The 25548-nt window shown below is 46.4% G+C and overlaps 1 protein-coding gene across 1 annotated transcript in view; it reads right to left on the bottom strand.

Moving 5' to 3' along the window:
• LOC144765136 (inactive dipeptidyl peptidase 10-like) overlaps window positions 1-25548 on the bottom strand; it is a 502355-nt gene that overhangs the window by 421784 nt on the left and 55023 nt on the right. Inside the window, exons 4-5 of the mRNA XM_078650313.1 lie at window positions 24346-24440; window positions 16770-16844 (exon numbers count right to left, since the gene is read on the bottom strand). Of these exons, the coding sequence (XP_078506439.1) occupies window positions 16770-16844; window positions 24346-24440 (170 nt within the window). The remainder of the gene's footprint in view (window positions 1-16769; window positions 16845-24345; window positions 24441-25548) is intronic.

Below are 25548 nucleotides of genomic sequence, written 5' to 3'. Positions count from 1 at the left end.
GGGATAAGAACAGGGGGTGCTGTACTGTATGCGGGTCTCAGGGATAGGAACAGGGGGGCTGTACTGTATGTGGGTCTCATGGATAGGAACAGGGGGGGCTGTGCTGTATGTGGATTCTAGGGATAGGAACAGGGGGTGCTGTACTGTATGTGGGTCCCAGGGATAGGAACAGGGGGTGCTGTACTGTATGCGGGTCTCAGGAATAGGATCAGGGGGTGCTGTACTGTATGCGAGTCTCAGGGATAGGAACAGGGGGTGCTGTACTGTATGTGGGTCTCAGGGATAGGAACAGGGGGTGCTGTACTGTATGTGGGTCCCAGGGATAAGAACAGGGGTTGCTGTACTGTATGTAGGTGTCAGGGATAGAAACAGGGGGTGCTGTACTGTATGTGGGTCTCAGGGATAGGATCAGGGGGTGCTGTACTGTATGTGGGTGTCAGGGATAGGAACAGGGGGTGCTGTACTGTATGTGGGTCTCAGGGATAGGAACAGGGGGTGCTGTACTGTATGTGGGTCTCAGGGATAGGAACAGGGGGTGCTGTACTGTATGTGGGTCTCAGGGATAGGAACAGTGGGTGCTGTGCTGTATGTGGGTCTCAGGGATAGGAACAGGGGGTGCTGTACTATATGTGGGTCCCAGGGATATGAACAGGGGGTGCTGTACTGAATGTGGGTGTCACGGATAGGAACAGGGGGTGCTGTACTGTATGTGGGCCTCAGGGATCGGATCAGGGGGTGCTGTACTGTATGTGGGTCCCAGGGATAAGAACAGGGGGTGCTGTACTGTATGCGGGTCTCAGGGATAGGAACAGGGGGTGCTGTACCGTATGTGGGTCTCATGGATAGGAACAGGGGGTGTTGTGCTGTATGTGGGTCCCAGGGATAAGAACAGGGGGTGCTGTACTGTATGCGGGTCTCAGGGATAGGATCAGGGGGTGCTGTACTGTATGCGGGTCTCAGGGATAGGAACAGGGGGTGCTGTACTGTATGTGGGTCTCAGGGATAGGAACAGGGGGTGCTGTACTGTATGTGGGTCCCAGGGATAAGAACAGGGGGTGCTGTACTGTATGCGGGTCTCAGGGATAGGATCAGGGGGTGCTGTACTGTATGCGGGTCTCAGGGATAGGAACAGGGGGTGCTGTACTGTATGTGGGTCTCAGGGATAGGAACAGGGGGTGCTGTACTGTATGTGGGTCCCAGGGATAAGAACAGGGGGTGCTGTACTGTATGTGGGTCCCAGGGATAAGAACAGGGGGTGCTGTACTGTATGTGGGTGTCAGGGATAGAAACAGGGGGTGCTGTACTGTATGCGGGTCTCAGGGATCGGAACAGGGGGTGCTGTACCGTATGTGGGTCTCATGGATAGGAACAGGGGGTGCTGTGCTGTATGTGGATTCTAGGGATAGGAACAGGGGGTGCTGTACTGTATGTGGGTCCCAGGGATAAGAACAGGGGGTGCTGTACTGTATGCGGGTCTCAGGGATAGGAACAGGGGGTGTTGTACTGTATGCGGGTCTCAGGGATAGGAACAGGGGGTGCTGTACTGTATGTGGGTCTCAGGGATAGGAACAGGGGGTGCTGTACTGTATGTGGGTCCCAGGGATAAGAACAGGGGTTGCTGTACTGTATGTGGGTGTCAGGGATAGAAACAGGAGGTGCTGTACTGTATGTGGGTCTCAGGGATAGGAACAGGGGGTGCTGTACTGTATGTGGGCCTCAGGGATAGGACCAGGGGGTGCTGTACTGTATGTGGGTCTCAGGGATAGGAACAGGGGGTGCTGTACTGTATGTGGGTGTCAGGGATAGAAACAGGGGGTGTTGTACTGTATGTGGGCCTCAGGGATAGGATCAGGGGGTGTTGTACTGTATGTGGGTGCCAGGGATACAAACAGGGGGTGCTGTACTGTATGTGGGTCTCAGGGATAGGAACAGGGGGTGCTGTACTGTATGTGGGTCTCAGGGATAGGAACAGTGGGTGCTGTACTGTATGTGGGTCTCAGGGATAGGAACAGGGGGTGCTGTACTGTATGTGGGTCTCAGGGATAGGAACAGGGGGTGCTGTACAGTATGTTGGCCTCAGGGATAGGATCAGGGGGTGCTGTACTATATGAGGGTCTCAGGGATAGAAACAGGGGGTGCTGAACTGTATGAGGGTCTCAGGGATAGGAACAGGGGGTGCTGTACTGTATGTGGGTCTCAGGGATATGAACAGGGGGTGCTGTACTGTATGTGGGTCTCAGGGATATGAACAGGGGGTGCTGTACCGTATGTGGGTCTCAGGGATATGAACAGGGGGTGCTGTACTGTATGAGGGTCTCAGGGATAGGAACAGGGGGTGCTGTACTGTATGTGGGCCTCAGGGATAGGAACAGGGGGTGCTGTACTGTATGTGTGCCTCGGGGATAGGAAAATGGGGTGCTGTACTGCATGAAGGTCTCAGGGATAGAAACAGGGGGTGCTGTACTGTATGTGGGCCTCAGGGATAAGAACAGGGGGTGCTGTACTGTATGCGGGTCTCAGGGATAGGATCAGGGGATGCTGTACTGTATGCGGGTCCGAGGGATAAGAACAGGGGGTACTGTACTGTATGCCGGTCTCAGGGATAGGAACAGGGGGTGCTGTAGCGTATGTGGGTCTCAGGGATATGAACAGGGGGTGCTGTACTGTATGTGGGTGTCAGGGATAGGAACAGGGGGTGCTGTACTGTATATGGGTCTCATGGATAGGAACAGGGGGGGCTGTACCGTATGTGGGTCTCAGGGATAGGAACAGGGGGTGCTGTACTGTATGCGGGTCCCAGGGATATGAACAGGGGGTGCTGTACTGTATGTGGGCCTCAGGGATCGGATCAGGGGGTGCTGTATGTATGTGGGTACCAGGGATAAGAACAGGGGGTGCTGTACTGTATGCGGGTCTCAGGGATAGGATCAGGGGGTGCTGTACTGTATGTGGGTCCCAGGGATAAGAACAGGGGGTGCTGTACTGTATGCGGTTCTCAGGGATAGGATCAGGGGGTGCTGTACTGCATGTGGGCCTCAGGGATAGGATCAGGGGATGCTGTACTGTATGTGGGTCTCAGGGATAGGAACAGGGGGTGCTGTACTGTATGTGGGTGTCAGGGATAGAAACCGGGGGTGCTGTACTGTATGTGAGCCTCAGGGATAGGATCAGGGGGTGTTGTACTGTATGTGGGTGTCAGGGATAGAAACCGGGGGTGCTGTACTGTATGTGAGCCTCAGGGATAGGAACAGGGGGTGCTGTACTGTATGTGGGTCTCAGGGATCGGATATGGGGTGTTGTACTGTATGTGGGTCTCAGGGATAGGAACAGGGGGTGCTGTACTGTATGTGTGTCTCAGGGATAGGAACAGGGGGTGCTGTACTGTATGTGGGTCTCAGGGATAGGAACAGGGGGTGCTGTACTGCATGAGGGTCTCAGGGATAGGAACAGGGGGTGCTGTACTGAATGTGGGTGTCACGGATAGGAACAGGGGCTGCTGTACTGTATGCGGGTCTCAGGGATAGGAACAGGGGGTGCAGTACTGTATGCGGGTCTCACGGATATGAACAGGGGGTGCTGTACTGAATGTGGGTGTCACGGATAGGAACAGGGGGTGCTGTACTGTATGTGGGTCCGAGGGATATGAACAGGGGGTGCTGTACTGTATGTGGGTCCCAGTGATAATAAGAGAGGGTCAGCTGCACAGCAGGATAGGCAGGTACAGACAGAGCTGTTTAGAGAGCCCCATTAGTAGAATAACAAGGTGTTGCAAGAGAGGAACAGGATTAAGGCGCATTTGTATTGGTTAAGCTGTGTGTGGGTCTCAGTGATGGAACCGCGGGGAGTTCTACAGGTGGAGAGAAAGGTGCATTGAAAGAGCTTTGCAGAATCCACTGCTGGAGCAGCAGATGGCCATGCATGTCAGCTTGGAGGTGCATTGAAAGAGCTTTGCAGAATCCACTGCTGGAGCAGCAGATGGCCATGCATGTCAGCTTGGAGGTGCATTGAAAGAGCTTTGCAGAATCCACTGCTGGAGCAGCAGATGGCCATGCATGTCAGCTTGGAGGTGCATTGAAAGAGCTTTGCAGAATCCACTGCTGGAACAGCAGATGGCCATGCGTGTCAGCTTGGAGGGGCATTGGTATAATTGTGTTAGGGGCTCAATGCAGGAAGAAGGGTTAATGCTGATCAGGATTGAAGTGCAGTGGCAGGGCTGTGTGTGGACTCCGGTGCCTGAAGACAGAGAGTGCTGCATTCCAGGGAAGAGCTGCATGCAGTGGATGTGTGTGTATTCACTGCCCATTGAAGCCCCAGGCAGGGGCTGTATTGATGTATTGCTTTGCTCTCTAATTGAATGAGTTTCAGACCATTCGTAAGGGCCTACCTAGTGGGTGGCAATCCTTCCATACAACATTGATAGATGTGTGTGTGCGCTTGTGTGCGTGCGAGCACGTGTGTGTGTGTGCCCCCCATCAGTGTAAGGGAGTCCTTCGGCTGGAATGCATGGGGTTGGAGATGATTTGGGGTCCAGCATTCTTCCTTCGAGTGTGTGCATGTTTATGTGCACACAAGCAGATACAAACACCTGTCCGTGTTGTGTTTATACCAGTGTGCACATGCGTCAGTATCTTGGTGGAGTCATATACTGACTGTAGTCATATGAGAATAATTTGACACTTTTTTTATCAGTATGTGCATGCTTCTGAATTATCCTTAAATTATCTTAAACAGTAATTCGTTTGTAAAATAAAATAAGCATAGGGATCGAAAGTGTGTTTTTGGATCCTGTCACTGGCTCTGCTTAATGCCAGGGTCGCTTAGTCTTCTTTCATCCTCACACCTCTTTCCCCCATCCCTCTATACGTCACTTCCTCTGCCCTTCATCTCAATCTTGCAGATTCGTTTTAGGTCTCATTTACAGATAGTATTAGCTGTCTGGTGTCAAAGCCTTATTGTGGAAAATACTTTTACCGGACTTTTGGTCAGTCAATTGCTTACCATTGGTTGGCTTTCTTGTCTGTCTTATTATCTTCCATTTTATTGAATGGGTTTCCATCCTCTTCTTGCATTTGTCCCTCCCGGGGAGCAGAGCTTCATTATCATGCTTTGGAGTGGATGATTTGTATCCTTAAATGGTTCTACATCAGAGTACTAGTTTTTTTCATTTCTTTTCAGCACTGCCTGGGAGCGCACGTGTTTTTTTTGTTTTGTCCTCCATGTGAAGCTATTCCCTCACATCACCATGTCCTATGCTGTTCATTTTGCCCCCCACAGTTCATTCTTTGCTTCTCGGCCCAGTATATTTCTATTTTCTTCCCCCACCTTGCTCTATTGTTGCCCTTACCCTTGCTGTACAGTAGTTCTACAGCATAGTTGACTTGCACCCTCGACCTTCACCTCGCCCCCCCCCCTTGTCGTCCCAGGCCCTTTTCATTGCATTCTATTTTCAAAAACATATATATGTTTTTATTTTGTTTATTTTTACGGGCCCAGCCCCTGTAATTTACTAGCAGGCCACTTCTTTACCCTTTTAAGTGTTTGCAGACATTTCTTTGAAATTTTCTGATACAATTTTGAGCATCTGCCATTTTGGAACCACAATTTCAATGTTTTTATAAAATGGCTACAGTGACATGATGTATACATGCTTTTTTCTGTTTTTGCGGATTCTTTTTTCGTCTTTTTGCTGATGCGAAAGTGCATCAGCAAAAACATTTGAAAGACAAATGGTTGGGTGATATCATTGAAAGGTGAGCACTTCACACTTTGTCACTGCTTGTTCTCATTCTTTTGTCCCTTCCTCTTCGCCCCATGGTCCTCCCTTGCTTCCTTTCTGGCTCTTGTTCTCTGTCAAAATGTAATGAAAAAATATATCCCAAAAATATATTCTGGTCCCAATAGTGAGTGCAGTGCCCAGCACCTGCAACCAGCAGCAATCAACACATTCAGACTGTCATTGTTGAGTCCATGAAGCTGTACAATCATGTAATGTCCTGATTTGTATTCTGAATGAATCAGGTAAATTCTAGGCCTGGGCAAAATTTAGATTACACCAGCGTAATTTGCGTAATTTTGGGAATTTCACGCTACGCTTTTTACGCATGATTCCCAAAATTATGGTATTACACCAATTCCCTTAAATAGGCACCATTCAATTTGCAGAGAATGATGCTAATTGCTGTAAGAATGTACGGCACACGCACATAAACAACAGAATTCAGACTGCCGGCCAAAAATTGACACTAGGATGCATTTCATGGTATAATTTAGCGTGAAACGCCAGGTTCGCATTTTGCGTAATTATGTGTCATTTTGCTGGTATTTTACGTAATTACATGAGATCAAATATTGTGGATTTCGAAGTCCCCTAGAAAACGCGTTGCTGGATTGTGGATGACTGCTTGCTTAGTAGCAGTATGCTAGTAGTTGGGGAAATTATTTTGGTGGTGTGTCCAACAATCTTCCTTCCTGTAATCTGGTGTAGGCAACCTTAGTGTAAACCCTTGCCTGAAACTTTAGAAGGCTACTTCAGTTTCCTCTTGAATGCATGCACGATCAACATGCCTGAGTTACTGTGCTCAAGACACACAGATGATTGACGAAATGCAGAGAAAATGAAACATGCTGGGTTAAATCCATCATTCTTTTGCTCACCATGCCATCCCAGTTTAGACCCAGCCATATGCAAATCAGTTGTGACCCTGTGCCTCATGGGAACAGTCCAGCCCGAACTGCCAAGCCAGGTCCTCCCTGGACCGGAAACAAGCATCCTGGCACCAGTTTGAGGGCATCACCCCTCATCAGCAAGGCTAGCTTGAATCCAGTGGCACAGTGAGCCCGGGACTCATGTCTGGGCATACCCAACGCACTTAGTGCTAGAAAGCAAAAGACCCCTGGATGATGGACGGAATGCAGAGCAAATCAATCAGAGCAAGGCTGCTTGTCCCTATGCACTGCCATCCCCTAGGGGCTATTTGGTGCACATGCACCTGATATTCTTAGGGAGGTCTTCTCCCTCTCATCCTCCCCAAGCTAAAGGTTTGCCTGGGCCTCTTATGATGTCTTTAAATTCCCCGGATGCTGAACACCACTAATACACATCAGAAGATCACTCAGGCCTAAAGGAGCCCACAGCTGAATGGGAATTGTGACTGTCGCTGATAGCTGGCCACCAAGGTAGCACCACTTAACGCTTTCCCTTAGGCCTTACCATGATGCCTGCTGGGCTCCTGGGGGCTCAAAGCGTTTATGCTTTGACTGGCGTATTGTAATATATTGGTGCCTAAAGGTTTCAGTGTCCTGATGAAGAGCAGGAAAAGTACAGTATGTCACTGTGATCCCACTGTTCTCACTGAACCCTGTGCTTCTCCAGTAGTTCCGGCCAGTCAGTGAGGGCGAACTGAAGCTAGGTGGTACCGGAAGACACTGTGGAACTGTGTATTGTGTTGAACTGTGTACGGTACAAAGGTGTCAGACCTTCTGGGCCCTGTATTTCCACCAGACTGCTGCGCTACACAGGCCTGCCAACCGGAGCTACACATAAGAGACATAAAGCTCTTCTAAGGGGCTTATGAGGCTAGCCCGATAGGTTTATGTCAACTTGTATTTTGGTCCCATGCAGTCTTTTTTGGTAATGTTAGGTGTCATATGTCCGGACTGTAAGACTCCACTAATGATACTGTATATCTATTGGTATCCCGAAACCTGATCCGTGTCTTCCCGTTCACCTTAATCCTGCATCCAACCAAAGTCCTTACCCAGTCCCCTGCCCCAATCCATCTCTAACCTTTATATCTCTGGTTCTAACTCACTAGCTTGGCAGGAGAGAGCAGCACCACTAAGCTATGTCATTTTGTCTTTGAAGAGGTGCTAGGAGATTAATGCCCACCTACTAGACCAAGCCCCAACTTGTCGGAGCAGATGTGCCCTCTATTGGAACTGACAGAGAAGACCAAGGAAGGTTGAGGGTGAGCCTGGCAGATGGTACCAGAAGAATACAGCTCAGACAGTGAGTGCCTCTTATATCTTTGTGCAGTGTGAACTTGAGCTAAGTAAGTGGTTGCCAGTGGCCGGAACTGGAATTAGTTTATATGGGGCACTGGGAGGGTGGAGTTGAGGCACAGAAGAGGTCCTGCACAATTAGCTACACATAAAGTATCACCTTTAGTAATGCTACTAAGGAGAAAAGTGATCACCTGTAAGAAGTGGTCCTAAACCAACAAGGTTCCTCAATTCAACCGGTCTGCCAAAGTACAGTGCTTTTATTGAAGCATCGCAACCCAGGTTGATGTCAAGGATGCAATGTTTCATGTCTAAGCGTACATTTTATCTATGCAAATTTTGCCTGCATATTTCTTGGTGTATGTCAGTGTGGTGCATGACAGTGCTGTTGCTTTTGACAGCACGTTACCATCTATATGACTTGGCACCTTGTTGTGCACATGTCTGTTTGAGAATGAACATTTAGGTCAGATTGAAAAAGTGGTGTGTGATGTTATTATGGGCTATAGAGTGGTGTTGGAGGTGTGATTAAAGCCCATAAATAAATGATCACAGGTCAGATGATTGTGTGTGGTCAGTGATGTCTACCATGTATTAAATGTGGGATTGTTTGCCGGTCGTGGGTTTAGACAATGAGAGTAGTTAGAGAAAAATGGTTGTTCTCCAAAAGCAGAGTCACTTTCATACATTAGTGTGATGTTGGGTACTGCATTTGAGGCTCAGTAGACAACCTTGGTAGTTAATTTGGGAAAACACACAAAGAACGGCAATTCAGTCTGCACTCACAGGTACGCAGATCCTACCGCAGTCAAGAGGTTGGGCTCTATGCATTGAATAATATTGAAAAAGTAAACATCAAGGCATTGGTTGATCTACATTTGACCATGGTGTGCTCATGATAAGAAAGCCCAGCATTTGGGACCAACCTACAGGTAAATGTTATGTAAACCGCATTTGTGTGGCAGCTACAACTTTTATTACGGCACTAGTACACTTTCGAAATTTGGGCACGTTTCTTGACCGCTGCGTAAATTCCGCCGTGGTGCTCGGGAATTTATGAGTGGACGTGTTTCGGACAGCCCCTGAAATCCACACACTGGCTGCCCGGAACACAAGTTTCTTTAACCCCTCCTCTCCGTCCCTCGTTCAACAATTTGGGGCTGGAAGGAGTATGATGGTTTATGTTTGATTTTCAATATACTTATTTACTTTTATGTGTATGTTCATGTTTCATCATGTTCATAGCAAAAATGAAGGCAGGATGGCCACAAAGCTAGTAGGCACCTTGTGATCTAGAACAAGAAGGTAGGCGAATTCTGGATACATTTGGCTTCGAACCTTTGAACCGGTCGTGCCGGACTAATATGGTCTGGAAGGCAGGGCCAGTGACGTGCACTATAGCCATTGTCCTTGGCTCTCCGGGTACTCTATGGCACTGCGCTGGAGATTCAGGGTAGTTGGAGCTTGTGCCTGGGTACCAAGGCCTGGGTGCCCAGGTCCATCTCCTCTCTGGGTTGCTCTTGCATGTATGTGTAAGGGGCTCAGCTGACTTGCTGGCATTTGGTTCCTCTCCTTATGAGGGAGCATGGGTGTTCTCCATGTAAAAATTATATCAATCACTCAGGGATTTGTGAGTGCGCTACTCACCCGTGGTGGTCTCAAGGCACTGGGGTCAAGGGAGTGGGGGATTCGGGCAGTACCAGCTTACCCAAAGAGCCAGGTTTTGAGGCTCTTCTTGAACGTATGCAGAGTGGGGGAACGTCTGATGCTGAGCTGGAGTTCATTCCAGGTCTTTGCCGTGATGTAAGAGTAGGCTCTTCCACCTGTTCTGGCTCTGCGATTGCGAGGGATTTCGGACATGGTGAGGTCGGCGGAGCAGAGGCTTCTCTTGTGTGCGTAGAAGGAGACTCTTTCGTTGAGATAATGGGGTAAGGTGTTGTGGAGGGATTTGTAGGCGGGAAAGAGTAGCTTGAAGGTCACTGTCTTCTGGGTGACTTGTGGCAAGCACTCGGGCTCCCAAGTCACTTCACCGGTGCTCTAAGAGCCAGACGGGTGGGCAAACAGGACTTCAACAATTTGGTCAGGTGATTCCAATATATAAAAGTTTTCACTATCTTTTTATTTTAATTTTAAAGTATGTCTATTGTGTGATGGAATCAAATGTCTTTTATACTATCTAGTGGTGTAATAAATATGGCCTGAGAACTGTTTTCTCAGAAGCAAAACCAGATTGTCTCGGGTCAGTTCTTTGCCTTTCTCCATAGACAGTGGCCCATAATTTGGGCCTGAGGGATTCATGGTTTCCTCTCAACTACCATGAGCCGCAGTGCGGTCCTCTACCGGTATCAAAATCAACCTACATTCTAATCTTTACAGGATGGGGTACAGAATTCACAGACTCTTAAATATGACATTCTAGAGCTGTCCTTCCGTGCAAGCCAAACCTCCTCAAATGTTGAAAATTCTTATGACACCCTCACTCAGACAGGCTTTGAATCCTAAGGGTTTATGCACCATGGGCCAGAAGTGTAGCAAAAATACCACTGGCCTTGCTGCAAGCAAGGAAAATATCCCCTTTGATTGCTGTCGAGATAGTAAAATACAGCGATTATCACGGTTCAATGGTCCCCTCAGAGATCTGGACCCCGGTGCCACTGCTCCTGCTTCACAAATGGTAGCCCTGCCCCTGGTATGCACTAAACCCTTCTTCCTGAACAAAGCACATCAATAAAGCAGACTATATATACCCAGGTGATTTATAGGTATATTTCCTCTCCAGTTCGGCTTTGTAAAATTGTTAAAAAATTATTCCAGTGTTTTGATTTTGTCAAAGATAAATTTTATTATGTATAATCATGTAATTCAAATGTTTGTATTGCTCTTTTGTGGCTAAATTAGCCGAATAAAGATCTTTCACTGACTGACTACACCCAGGCATTTTTTTCCAGAACTCATTGACCAACACGGAGTTCAAAAGCCAACCGCCAGCTGGTCGCACCAAAGAACACACCTGCATCAGGGGCCCTCGGTCAGGTGACGGTTCTTCGTGTCTAAAGCAGGCCACAGAAAGACCCTCCCGACTGGGCTGTGCCTGATTGGATACCAAGGGAGAGTCTACTCTGCCATCCTTATTTCACCTTTACTAACTCCTCTTTTATGTCCCCCCCCCCCCCCCCCCCACATCGTTCTCCACAGCAGCGCTAACGACGGAATATCGACAGCAGTAATAAACCAGCCCCTATCCATGCCCTTATATGCAACTAACTACCGTCCAGAAAGTCCCTTTTTCTGAAACGACCGAAACATGACTCACGTTATAGTTTTTTGGTTTTACCCAGAGTACCTACAATGATAGCCAATGGGAGCATTGTATGATGCTTGCCTTTATCTAGCGCTTACAACCTCTGACCAGGCGCTAGATATTCTGCATGTTGTCACAACATGCACAATATCTAGCGCCTCGTCTGAGGTTGTGAGCGCTAGATAAATCCGACCCTGATGTTGTGAATGCTTTTGACTCTGTTCATTGTCAGGAGGAGCGAGGGGAAACATGAACACTATTTTCTGAAATAGTGGGGGAGATGACGGAGAACCAACCGCCTGGTGAATGCCGGAGAGATATTACAGAAACAGCCAAGCGCGCCGGAGCGGAGCCACATTCATTTGTGGGGGCAGGAGGCGGTGTTTATTATCCCAGAGAGCCCGGTGTGTGCAGGCAGTGTAGTGGAGACTCCCCCGCCCCTCCCCCTTCCACCCTCTCCCAGTTCCCCGGCAGTCAGCAGTTCTGGCAGTCTAAATGATGCGTGTTCTTATGAAGGGATTTCTGATGGCGGGAAGCCGAGCCGAGCGCCCATCAGTCTTCCTTGCGGCCCTGACGCTCTGCTTTTGATCACGTGGCTGCTCGCAAACCGGCTGGATATCCTCAGCATTGACTCAAAATTGTACCTCTTGGGTAGGACTGTTCCATCCTCCGAAGCGAAGTACGGCCCCGCTCGTAATGTTTTATAGGTTTCACACTCCATCACAACGGGACCTGGTGAGAGGCACAATCGCATGGTAACCGGGAAATTCTTTTAAGAGAGTAGGGGCCAGAAGAATAGGGGTTGCAGCGAGAAAACGCCTCTTCTCATTGCAAGCCCTGCTATTTGGTGCTTTGTATGGTTTGTGACAAGAACATGTGTTTTTTTAATGCATTGAACACATGGACACTAGCAAACATTTTCCCAAGGGCCAAAAAGTTTGGTCAGTTGTGTGACCGAGTAGCACACTGATGTCAGCAGGGTGGTGGTCGGGAGGGTTGAAGCAAAAGGTGGGTGTAGGCGAAGGCAATCATGTATATCTAGTGGCTGAACTGAATTGCGCAATGTGAAACCTGGGATCAATTCTGGCTTCTCCAAATGACCAAGTTGTGTGATCCTAGGCAATTGTTTTATTTCATGTTTCCTCCTTTTTAGGTCTCGTGGCATACTGCGCACATGCGCAGTTGAGCTTGTGAGATTTTATGTTTTAAGGTGGGTTACACTAGAGGGCTTTAAGCCCTGCCCCTCTTTCCCATTGGCCGGCGTCACCGTTTAGGCTAAACGGTGGCCGGCCATTGGGAAAGAGTACTTCGTGACGGACTCTTTTCTCTTTTAGAGCCGTCCCATTCGGACTGGATGACTTGACTTCCTGCTGGCGTAAAAGGTTTCTTATCTTCTTTATGGGTCCAAACAGATGGCCCCATAAAGAAGATAATAAACCTTTTACGCCAGCAGGAAGTCCGGCCAAGCCCGTCCAAGTGGGACGGCAAAAAGAGGAAACTCAGCGTCGTGGCCAGCGCACTTTGGGTATTCACGGCACCCGCGCTTTACTTTTAATGTTAAAAGTAAAGCGCAGGTGCGGGCCGCCTGGCGAGCGCTTGTTTTGTCATGTCGCACTCCAACGGTGAAGCCTTAACTTACCGTGATAACAAAGGTTTCTGTTACCTAACACACTGGTATTTTGTCCATTTCAGAAGAAGCTGCTGGCAAATTGGGCGTGCAATGCAAAGATTTGGAGTTCGAGCCTGTGGGATATACGTTGCACACAGGTCTCTGCAGTTTTCTCAGAGGCTCGCCCACAGATTTGTGACTTTGAATAGTCTCCCATAACCACTCTCACTTTGTTGCTTGGTTCAAGCCACGTTAGGAGTCAGAAAACTGGTTATCTCACCGTGATGTAACGAAATTTGAAGACCCCCCCCCCGCACACGGAGAGGACCCCTCCAACCTCACTCGGAAGCTCTCAGACCAGGGTACAGTGCGGAGTGGGTCCCCTGGAGCTGGGGGAGGGGGGCAGGGGGAGTCACTTTGTTACGCCCCTGTATCTCACCCACTTTCATGTAGCTTTATGTTATGCATATATAACAATGTTTTTTTGTGTGCTTCGTGTTATGTTATATTTCAGTTGTATGGTCCATTTTCTGTCAGTTTCACGGTCTCGTGGCACTATTAGCAGTGTGGTGATGTTGGGACTGGTTCCGGGGCATGCCGTCGCAGGCCGTCGCAGGCCGTCAAGCCTTGTGATGGGTATTGTGTTGAGTCTTGCTTTCAGTTATGTGATGGAATGGAACATTCTTACAGCATGGGTGTGTGTGTGATTTTGTGACCATGCTGAGGGAGCCTCTCTGGGGTGCAGCCGTCAGTCGCCGAGCCTTGATTCTTGAGGGAGGTGGTGGATGCAGGGGTGTAGCTTGTGCGCCATCTGTGCCTCTCAGATGGACCCTGCATTGGGCGCCTTAAAGTGCTGCGTTTCCTGGACGCAGCTGCAGCACAGGTGGAAGCTGGAGGCAGTTCAGCACTCCAGGGAGGAAGAGGGACAGGATCTGTGGGGGAACCTTTTTGGTGGGTGATGTCTTTCTACGTTAGATTTTAGAGCTCATTTGTGGCATAGTACATGACCTAGATCAAAACGTATCGATTTCTATTTGGGTACTTAAAGAATGATGCTGGTTCGAGTGAAGAATATATTTATTAAAGTACCACGTGTTTTCGGTTTTGTTTTTCAGGAACGCAATTGTCTCTTCTCCAGGCAGTGTGTGTGGTGTATCAGACATTCTGCCCTTGCTATAACATCATAGCATCTTTCGAGCTCGCGACCTTCCTTGTGGAACCAAGCTTACATCGCCGACTAGTGTCTGATTCACCTTGTGATGAAGCATAGTCAAGCTTCAGAAGGCGCATGATGTCTAGTTGCACGGGCTGTAGTCGATCCAACGTTCTTATCCCAATTAGAATGGCAGCCTCACATACCACTGAGTCATGATATGTTCGGTAGTTTTCTGCCCTAACGAAGAGGACTACCCAGTCTTGTCCTATGTCCCCTTCCGCTCTTGGTTCTCTTTGCAAAAGTTAAGTACTTTATTTTGGACTCCGTGTGTAAAAGATGGTAGCCCTCGGCCCTTCCACAATTTCATCGCAGCGATTTCACTGTAATTTTTAGCTGAAAATTATATTTCAGGGAGAGAAAAACAAATCAGCAAACAAAAGGTGAGCAATATTGTTCCTTGCCATACATTTTCACCACGAACCAGTCTCCTACTGCCATCCATAAAGAACTTTCTTTTCTAAGGCAGGTGCACACTCACTTAAAAAAGTAATGCAAGATTGCGTAATGTAAAATTGAGGTACATTTTGCAAAATTCAGAAATTTTGAAAATGTTGCTGACGTAATTAAACTTTCCCCTAGGTAATTTATGTTTTTTTTTCTTCAAAGTGGTAAATTCTATATACAACCAAACCTCTTGAGTACTTTTTGTAGATGGTACAGAAGATATTTTTCTGGGTCATGCAGAATCTGTCCCCGTTTATTACTGGTTAATGAGCAGATCTAACCAGCACAAAAACCTCTCTTTCGGGCAAAGGTTATTTTTCAATAGATTTTCTCACTGCATATATCTTTTTGTACTGTATTGCCTATTTATGACAAACTATTGGTGTCATATTCACCCTACTATTCACTCTTTACTACTCTCTACTACTCACTCTCTACTACTCACTCTCTACTACTCATTCTCTACTACTCACTCTCTACCTCTCTACTCTGCCACGCTACCTCTTGCTTTACCTCTCTCTGCCTCTCTCTACTACTCTCTACCTCTACCTCTACCTCTCTATGCGCACACATATGCACATATATATATATATATATATACGCATATGCATTTATATATGTATGTGTATGTATATACATACATATATAAACATATATATCATCTGCATATCTATATAAATACAAATATAAATGCATGCATACATATACATATATGCATACATATGCATGTTATGTACATGAACGTTTGAAAGACACTAATAAAAGCAAAGCTAAAAAGCCACCTAATTACAAACAGAATTGCTTTAACTTAAACGAGGGCGAGACCTATTGCATTTTCAATGCTTGTTCTTTCTTATCACATATCAGAGGACCTTGAAAAATATGACTTAAGGATGTGTGCTGTACAAAAGCTTTTCCTGTGTTTGATTTAATAAACTATAATGTTGTTTATGTATAATAAAAAACTGTGGCCACACAAAGGGTGCACATAACAACTGACTTGCCTTGTAGCTCACTATTGCCATTGTTGTCACGGTGGGGAGGGGCCGTGGGGTAAGCATGAATGTTTCAAAATTTATGTTTGAAAACTATCACTTTCAAAAAAATACTTTTCAATACACTGATGTAATCTGGTTTACTAAGGTGAAACGGTCCTTGAATGTTAATGAAATACCTTCTGTCACATTTTTACTAAAATGTCTGTAAAAATGAAGGTGTTCCTAAAGTTAAGCGGGTCAGGACACCCTAGTTACTTCTTTTCTTTAACTTCAATAAACTTCAAATAAAGGCTGGCTATTTAGTTAACAGCTGTTGACCAGGGGACTGCATGTAAGGGTCAGGAGGGCCGCATGCGACTCCCAGGCCGTACTTTGAGTATCACTGTATTAAACCCACTCAGCGATTCTGTAATATATGTTACTGAATCGCTAAATGTATTTAGGAAATCGTAAGGAATTGCAATTTGAAGGGACATGTTTAGGGCATCCCTTCCAAATACCAATTCCTTATGGTATGTGTTAGTTTTGCGACTGGAATGCAGTTGGAGTAGTTTATCCTAAATTCTCCTCCCAGGAGCACTCTTACATCCCTCCACTGTCCACTCCCAAGCTCCAATATTATTTTTAATTTCAGTGTTCATGCATAGCCTACAGCTGTGATAATGTAGTACAATCGAATCACTCCTTCATTTCTACACCCATCCTTCACCTACAGACAGTCACACACAGTTGCCCAGAAACTTTCAGTTCAGTCCAAAAACTTCAGTTGTAGATACACTGTCTACATCAGCTCCCTACACCATGGATCCAGCAATTTCTAACAGCACTGTTGAGACAGTTAAGCAGGAGCAGCCTGTGCAGGTAAGAGCGGTAGGGCGGGGTGGGGGGTTGACAGAAGACAACGAGGAGGGAAAAAAAGAAAACCACTTACCTTGTGCTTGTCGCATTGCCGACTCGCTGATGTGGAGAGCACAAGGTACGTGCTTTCAAAAAATATTTATTTTCCTCGATGTCGTTAATTGACTCCCCCGCCCTGCCCCACCGCTCTTACCTGCACGGGCTGCTCCTACAGTTAAAAAAGTTAATATCCTGAAAATGGCCACCTGCTTACTGCATTGGTGGCGATAAGTGGATGGAAAAGCAGGTGGTACAACCAAAGACCACTCTTATGTAGACAGTGTTGGAGTGTGAATCTCTTACCTGCTGTTTGTCGTAGGCCAGTAGTATGTGCTGGAGATCAGGTGAAACCTGGATGCTTGCAGCTTGAATGGACTGCTGTAAGAGTAAGAAAAGGGAAGATCGGAATAGTAGGAATGCAATTAGGACAGAGCTGAAGGAACAGAATGCCAAAGAAAATGGAGTTATTTGTGACATAAAAGGATTCTGAAGGGCATGCACGACTGGTAGCTAATGAAATGAGTTAATATAGGGAAGAGTGCAAATTCTTTTATATGAACCCTAAGGCACTATAGAGGACATGTTTTTTATGGGGAACAGAGTACATTTCTGAGTGTACAGATGTGGGCTGTGGACTCATACAGGGCAGTACTGATTACTTCGGTGAAGGTCGTACATCCTTGTAGGAAAGAGTGTGAATTTCCAGTATACTAGAACAGTTTGTTCAGGGAAAGGCATACATTTTTATAAGGAAGGGCACATCTTATAATGAAGGGCATGGATTTTTGCTCCATTATGGACGAAATTCCCATTGACTTAAATTCCTAGAGGAACGGGTAAGTAGACTCACAGGAAGACTGCAGAAATCTAGGGGAGCGTGACCCTATGACATAGTACCAGAATATCCTAGTCAGAAAGTCAAGTGACATAAAAATCATGTCCTAAATATCACCTCCCTGGAGAAAATAAAAAACTTATTCCAAATGGGACAATATTTTTTTTAATGATATTCACAACACGTTATTTATGAGCCAATATTCCTGACAATAATAGTCTGACATACAACTGGCCCTATTGAGATGGTGGTCAATTTCTTCAATAAATGGCCTAGATTCCAATAGGAAATGTTGTGGATCACTGTAGGAAGGTAGGTTCTGCTTCTATGGTTACCCCAACTTTTTGCCTGTGTTATGCTGTTTCTCACTAGTTTAACTGGGATCCTGCTAATCAGGACCCCAGTCTCTGTACTTTCTTCCCTAAATTAATATGGTAAGTACTTAGGTGCATCCCAGATTGGACACTTGTGTACACTTATCAGTCAGTAGTATATGGCACTAAGGAACCCAGGGAATAGATACACCAGGGATCCCCCATGGGCTGAAGCATGTATTATGCCAACCATGAGGGACTACTCAAACTGTAACTACAGGCCTGCTATTGCAGCCTTTGTAAGCTGGTGCTAGCACCACTTACGAAATATACAGGTTTACCTATATCAAGGGTCACTGCACTTAAAACCTATAAGTCACTCCTAATGCAGGCCTTTCAAACCTAAAGGCAGGGTGCTCGTTTCTAAGTGTGAGGGTGTACCTGCATGAGCAGGACACCCCTACAGCCTTCGGAGTCCACTCTTCTGGGCCATAAGTGCATCAGACATTAAGATACATAGAGTGGCCATGTGTCATTACGAGATGACCATCTCTAAACTGGCTGTCACAAACCCTATCATGTTTGGTATCAGATGACTACTGTAACCCTCACGGCGTATAAGACACCAGTATTGCCTTCACTGTATATGTACTGAAAAATGTTCTCTGATAAAAATTTCAGAAATAAAAAAAAAATATGTTGGAATCATACCTCTCCACCGTAAGCGGTGTGGGAGGTATGATTCCATGCACTATAAAGATCCTCCAGGAGGCCCTCACTGCTTCCGGTACCAGTCTTCTAGACCTGGAGAGCACAACATGAATGCTGCCGGCCATAGATACGATTCTGCCCTCCTGCTGCTGAGCCAAGCTCGAGCAGGGGACGGCAGAACAATAGGTATCATGTCACAGGGAGGTGTGACCACCTCCCAGGCAGGGTTTAGTGTAATGGGGCAGGGTGGGAGCGCTTGCCAGCGCCACTCAGTCTGCTTGAAGGGCATATTTGGGGCCCTCCTTGCATAGTTCAGTTCAAACCAGCTCAAAACTGGACAAAGGACATGGGAATACCCTCCCCACTGTCTGACCCCTCCCCTGGGATGGAACCCTGAATCATCCCAACCCTTCCCTTAGGGTACTTAAGGGTTTACCTGAGGGTGGGTCCTAGATTTGTTGTTTGACAAGATTAATTTCAAGACACCACTTCTTCTTCAACCATCTGGGCACTCTGGACTTCGCTGGACTTCGCTCTGGGCATCAAGGCTGCAACTGGGAAGACTCCTGCTGCTTCTGATCTCGTTGTCCTGCTCGTCTGCTGTAATATCCATGCCTCTGCACCACACAGGAACCTTCAGATACCTGTGGGCATCCAAGACACTTGAAGGAATCTCCCTTGAGGTGAAGGAGTCGCTTCCCTGCATCTGCATCTGTAGGCACCACAACTAAGCTGATCGGTCTGCTGATCCTGACACCCCACAGTTTTACGAAAGGCTCAGCAACACAGGTGGTGGTTTTTCATATCCCTCGATGCCCTGCCCTGTCCTCTTACCAGGTTTGAGGCCAGTATCCTTCGGAGCCACAGGAACTGAACCCCTGTGCACCTTGTTGACTTGCAGTTGCAAAGGCTTGTTGGCTTCCTTCCACCAAGATCTTCGGGCTCCAAGTAGTCCCAACCTAAGGCATCTTCTGTGACCAAGATCTTTGTCCTCATCACATCACTTGCACAGTGGGCTTGCATCTTTGGTGAGCTGCGCGAGGTCCTCTTACGACGTCAGTGCCTCAGGCCTGTGGGTCTTCTTGAGGGTCATCTTGGAATTCTGTGGGCTCTCCTGATTGCTCAGGGCCTGCTCTGAATACCCTACTTGTGGTGAGTCCACTGGACCTTGCTGGTCCAGACACTGCACCTTCTTTGCTTTCCACATTGTTTGCAGTTGCCAAGGCTTTTTGGTGCTCCAGACGGACACCGACCCCTCAACCCTCGACATCTGATGTGGGACAGGTCGTGAATGGCTCCTGGTCTTCCACAGCATTGCCTGGTCCTCACAGCTGCAGCTCCAAGGTCACTGTCATCTCTCCTGCAACACCCGACTTCGGTGGGCATTCGCCTTCCGTGCCTCCTGGTCACTCCTGAGTGGCATAGACTCTGTCCCCTCTCCTTGCAGGTACTTCTCAACTTGAATTCACCTTTGGTTTCCACCGGACACTTTCATCTTCCCTAGCAGCAGCATCTTCCTGAAGTCCTCCATCTGATTTGACAGCGGTTTCTGACGCTAATTCACACCTATGCACCCGGCTTCCCTGGTGAAGGTATCTTGGTTATTAGGGTATCCACGGGTGGGGTGGCTCTCCAACCTTCTGTCTTCCACTGGGTTTCTTCAGGGTCCACTGGGAAGGATCCTTCTTCTTCAAAATTGCAACTGCGACTTACCTGTTGACTTGCATTGATTCCGTTGTGGTGTTCCCACTCTGCACACAGCCTTCATGGGGCTCCTGGTTACTTACCTTGGGTAGTACCTTGGGTCCCCGGCACTTCTACGTCTTCTGGGCATAGTCTTGACTCTAGTTGTGGCTCGCATACCACTATTTTAGTATATGGTTACATCTCCCCTTGGTGACCACTGTGTATTTCGTGCTAATTTCTTGTTTTGATTGAAAGGTATTGTGTGCATTGTGTATATCTCTGGCTAGGAGATCTCTGCATGTGATAGTGAATGTCTTATAATAAATATATATTTCCATAAATACACTGTGTGGTTCTTTTTCACTTAATCTATACCTATAAGATTATGTTCTGGTAAAGCAAGCTGCTTTATACTCCTTCTGGACTAAGCCTGAAGGCTGCTCTCCACAGCCAGGGAGCTTTCTAAAGTTGTCTAAGACCACTAAAATCACCATAAGGGTTGTCTGCATTGGTGCAAGGTGCCCACTTACATAAGTGTACACCATATACCAAGCCAGATTTTCACAATCACTATAGAGAAGGACTTGACCACCAGTGCTGATTCCTATATGGAACTGTTTATAGGTACAACACCGACATACACCCCTTTGAAAGTTATTATCCCGCGTGATCCATGGCTTAAAGTCTAGGAGAGGTGTCTGCATCATGAGATCACAAAGGGTGGCTTCTTGCTTTTAGGGATGATGTTGAATAAACCTGTTATTTTATCCCTTTTCTCACACAGTGATTCTACACACGTCCTGCATTCTGAAAAATGCCGTTCACAGCACTTCAAAATCATACTCTCATTTGAAGGAGTCGATAGGATTTTGAAATGTTATGCACTATCCTAGCATGATGATGTTTGTCATTGAATGAAACAAACAAAGATGATGGGAGGAATGCTTGCTATAAGTCTGACCACCGGCAATAGATCGTGTAGCATTCCAACCCATATTTCTTTTGCTCACCATGCCACCTCAGTTTTGATCCAGCCATATGCAAATCACTCTTGGCCCTGCGCCTTGTGGGATCAGTCCAGCCCGAACTGCTAGGCCAGGACCTCCGTCAACCCAAACACAAGCAACCTAGGACCGGTTTAGCCCTGCTTATGAGCTCATCAGTCGGGTACAGTTTGGTTCCAGTGACACAGTGAGCATGTTTCTCCGTGCAGCAAGATGTTATTAAGGCTGAATATGTCTATATGACAAAGGATGAGGAGGATTTTGATCCAGTGTACGACCTCCTCTGATCTTGAACCATCAAACAAGGGGAATACTGTTCCACTGCGACTATTGCAACCTCTCAGTGGAGCCTGCATATAGTCACTGGGAGTATGTGCTCATTTGAGCAAGTGCCCTCAACTGCCCAAAGGTGGCAGGCTTAATCATTGGACTTGCTCCTCATCAAGCTGGTGCTCCAATGCCCTATGGGCCCTTTGAGCGGGCTCTTTGTCTGACATTTTTAAATCGTCAATAGGTGACTGGGGTTGTAATTGTATCTCCAGTCAGTGAGTGAGTAGATTGGTAAAAAAAAGTGGGGTAAAATCGACTTGTACACCTCACGGGGATTTCTATTTAATGGGGTTCCGAGTCTATGTCAAGGTTAAAAACAAAGTGAGAGATTCTTGGACATAATGGCCCTAATCTCTTAAGTGTCAAGGTATCTTATGTGGTATGAAATTGGGCAAGTGTGTCTGGATCTCAGTTCATGGTCGTCATGTTTCGCTCTTTTACGGTGTCAGGAGAATGATCACATGGAATTTTACCAAAAGCAAATTATACCTAATTTTCTGAAGGGGAGTGGGACCTAGGAGAGTATCTAGGTTTCTTCACCCAGATGGATAGTGTGATGAGCCACGTCTAGATAAACTTATGTAGGGGCACTCACATCCTTGCATGTGTGCTTTTTTTTTTAATCAGTGACCTACATTTAAAAGAGAGAGAGAAAATCAATATACTTCAAGTTCATTTTAATTAATATCATGTCACAATTAAATAAAATATGGTCAAAGTATTAACCAGTTCTCGATCTCATGCAACAACAGATACCTTCACAATTGACACTCAAGAGATTAGAGCCATGATGCTCAAGAATCTCTCACTGATTCCACTGCTTAAAAACCTGGGCTGGCAAGGCTGTCCTAGCCAACCATAGGTCGATCTCCCTGTTGCCAGCATTCTCAAAGATCCACCAAAAACGGGCAAATATCTAACTTTCCAGTTATCTCGACGCCAGCCAGTTTCTGCATCCTACGCAATTGGGTATTTTCCCGGGACACAGCACTGAATCCACTCTGGTAGAAGTATCTGATGTTATTAAACTGGCTGTCGACAACAGAAAGAAAGTCGCCTTATTGTTACTGGACCTTTCAGCGGTGTTTGCTTCTGTCGCCCACCCTATCCTGATATAATACTTGCGCAACATCGGGATAGGTGCAACCGTGCTGGCCTGGCCCCTTTCTATTGAAGAGAAGGTTATCTGTGTTGATGCTGACAGTTGTGTCTGACTCCAAACCCCTTAAATGTGGGGTTCCCCAGGGTACTGTCTTGAGACCAACATTGTTTCATGTCTACATGCCCCCCCTTGGAAACCCGGTGGAGTCCTTTGGAACGCAGGCCATCTTTTACGCTGACAACTGACAGATCCTTCTAACTTGAGACGGGAACATCTCTAGCACCCAAAATAGATTTGAAACAGGTCTGTCAGCTGTATTCCAGTGGATGTGCCACAGTAATATCCCGTGCAACACAATTAAGAAAGAGGGGCTGATTTTTGGATCTCCTCTGCCCCTCGTGCGGTGATGAATTTTGGCCTAGTTTTGCTCCATCTCCTCCAACCCCTGCCACAGTGATTTGAAATCTCGGAGTGAAGTTCGATTACAAGCTGTCTTTAAACCCCACATGAAGAATGTAGCTAGGACCTGTTTCGGCCTTCACCAGTTTCTGATGAAGTTCTTGTTTCTGATTCCTGCCAGAAGATGGTTGTTTATGCCTTCGTAACATCTCATCTGGACTATGCCATTGCATTATACTGGGGTCTCCCTCTGTACCAACTTAAGAGACTCCAGTTGGTGTAGAACGTAGCAGCCTTGCTCTCGCTTAACATCCAGAGAAACATATCTGTTCAGGTCCATCATAAGGAGTTGCATTGGATACCTATTTGGGCGAGAGTGAAGTTCAAGCGACTTGTGCTGGCTCACACAGCTTTTTGTGGCATAGGCCCCAAATATATTACTAAGAGACTTCCCTACTATCAGCCATCCACAACTCTATGCTCTGCTGATGCATTGCTGGTAGTGGTGCCTAAGACTAAGAGGAAGAGATGGGGTGGCACTTCCTTTTCTGCATTGGCTGCTGCTGGATAGAATACTCTTCCCCTGCACTTTCCTACCATTAAGGATGTGGGTGCCTTTAAATATGGTTTGAAAATTAGGCTATTTAACTGTGCCTTTTAGCTTTTGCTCCTCTTTTGTGAGATCAGCGGTTGATGAACCTGTAGCACTGAGACACTCTCTAGAGTAGCTGTGCGCTTTATAGCTTCCATTTGATTTGATTTGATCACACCTTTTTTCCCAATCTTCTCACTCACTCACTGGAGATACACTCACACACTCACTCACCCATTGGCGATTAACAGATCTCCGACAAAGAGGCTGGGCCAATAAGGCATTGCAGTACCAGCCCGACGAGGAGCAAGCCAAATGATGAAGCATGCCATTTTCGATTGGGTGAGGCTGCTTGTTAAAATGAGTGCATACTCCCAGTGACTACATGCAGATTCCACTGAGTTGCCTCCATAGTCATGGCGGAACAGTGTCCCAATTGTTTGTTGAAATATTTACACAAGAAAAGTTTTCCAAAGGTGACTTACAAAGTTGCAAACGGTGTTGCCTTCTCCTAGCTTCGACTGTGAGCAAACATTCTTCCAGAAATGATTTTGCTGAATAATCTTCCCACAAAAAAATCTTGTTTGTGATGAAATTCTCCTGCCAATTTTTTTTTCTGGAATCGTTTTACCCACACCTACCTGTTGCACACATTGTTTCCTCACAATATATTTTTTAACTTTCCAGCTTTTGTTATCTTTATGGAGCTTGAGTGGTATTGAAAAAATACTGAAGTTTGCAAAAGAAGGGATTCACAATTTCACACACTGATGATCAAGACCTGGATCCGTTTTCCACAGGAGGGACACATTTCTAGAGCAGCGAGCCATGCTGTGGAAGAGTATAGATTTCCCCCCTATGGCAACCTGAATGCTCCCTGCATAATGGTGTTACTCGTACACTCACCAATGTGCTGTTCTCCACCAGGGTCTCCTGTTCTCTGCTCACCATGTCTTGCCGGATTACATTCCCTTCTCTGGTGGTCAGAACAAGCACTCGATCTGAGAAAACAAAAGTGATAGCAATGAAAAAAAATAAGGCAGCACATGTCCATGGTAAATGAGCAGGCCGTGAATGGTAGTGAGTGCACAGAGGATTTCAGTCCACTAAGAAAAGATTTTCACTTAAAATACGATGACATGGGGGGGGTATGTGCATAAATGTGCTCTTGTGTATCAGCATTTCTGGCCAAAATATGTGACTTTGTCTGTTTCATTGTTCTTTGTCTTTCAATTTGTGTAAAGAAGTTATGCTGAAACGCGTCAGCCATCATTTGGACCATGTTGTTTTCTCAATAAAATAATGAAATTCCTGAAGAATCGACAATGAATGGAGTTTTGATTCCTCGGCCAAACATGTCTGTGATCTGAAACCAATGAAAAACACACACAATTATAACCCGGTGATGTTTGCCACTGAGGAGTTATAGTTAGGACCACATTTTCATAGGAAATTGATTTTTTGACTTGCTAATAACTTTGGTGCAGTTTGAGGGATCTTAATAAAACTTCCCCAAAAAAGTCTCATCCAACTCAGCTTCTTCCTGGGAAATTTCAGGGTGACCTGTCAAAAGGGATCTGAAAAAAAGGAGGGTCCTAAAATGCGCTTTCCCCATCTCATTTTCCATAAGAAGCAGCAAAAGCAGCTGAATGGAATTACATCAATTTGGCAGAAAGCTAGGTCTTGATCCAGAAATCTTACTTTTTTGTGATTTGGTGTAAATCTCTTCATAGGTTTTTGAAAAATTAAGGATTCAAATGTATGTACATAAGCACGGACAAGGACAGATTTAAAGATAAGATTTGATTCGCCGCCACAACATCAAAAAGATGTTGTAGCGGACTTTTGAGAATTCGGGGCCTCAGTCTCCTGTCCTGTAAAAAAAAATTAAAAAAACAAATAGTGCGGCAAGCTAGGCATACCCTGACCCTCGGTCTTGGTGGGGGGTTCCAGAGACACTACCCTTGGGTAAAAATGTCTTTTTTTGTTTAAAAACGGTAAAGCGGATCTGCTAGGGATTTGCAGATCCATGGTAAAAAAAATGTTTAAATGGTGGTCTACTGCCCTTTCGAAATAAATGCCCCTGTGGTGGGCCAGCCCCCTTGGGTC

This window comes from Lissotriton helveticus, chromosome 1_1 (assembly GCF_964261635.1).
Source record: "Lissotriton helveticus chromosome 1_1, aLisHel1.1, whole genome shotgun sequence".
Classification (NCBI taxonomy): domain Eukaryota; kingdom Metazoa; phylum Chordata; class Amphibia; order Caudata; family Salamandridae; genus Lissotriton; species Lissotriton helveticus.
Note: the sequence above shows the minus strand (reverse complement) of the source record. Positions and strands in the feature narration are given on the sequence as shown.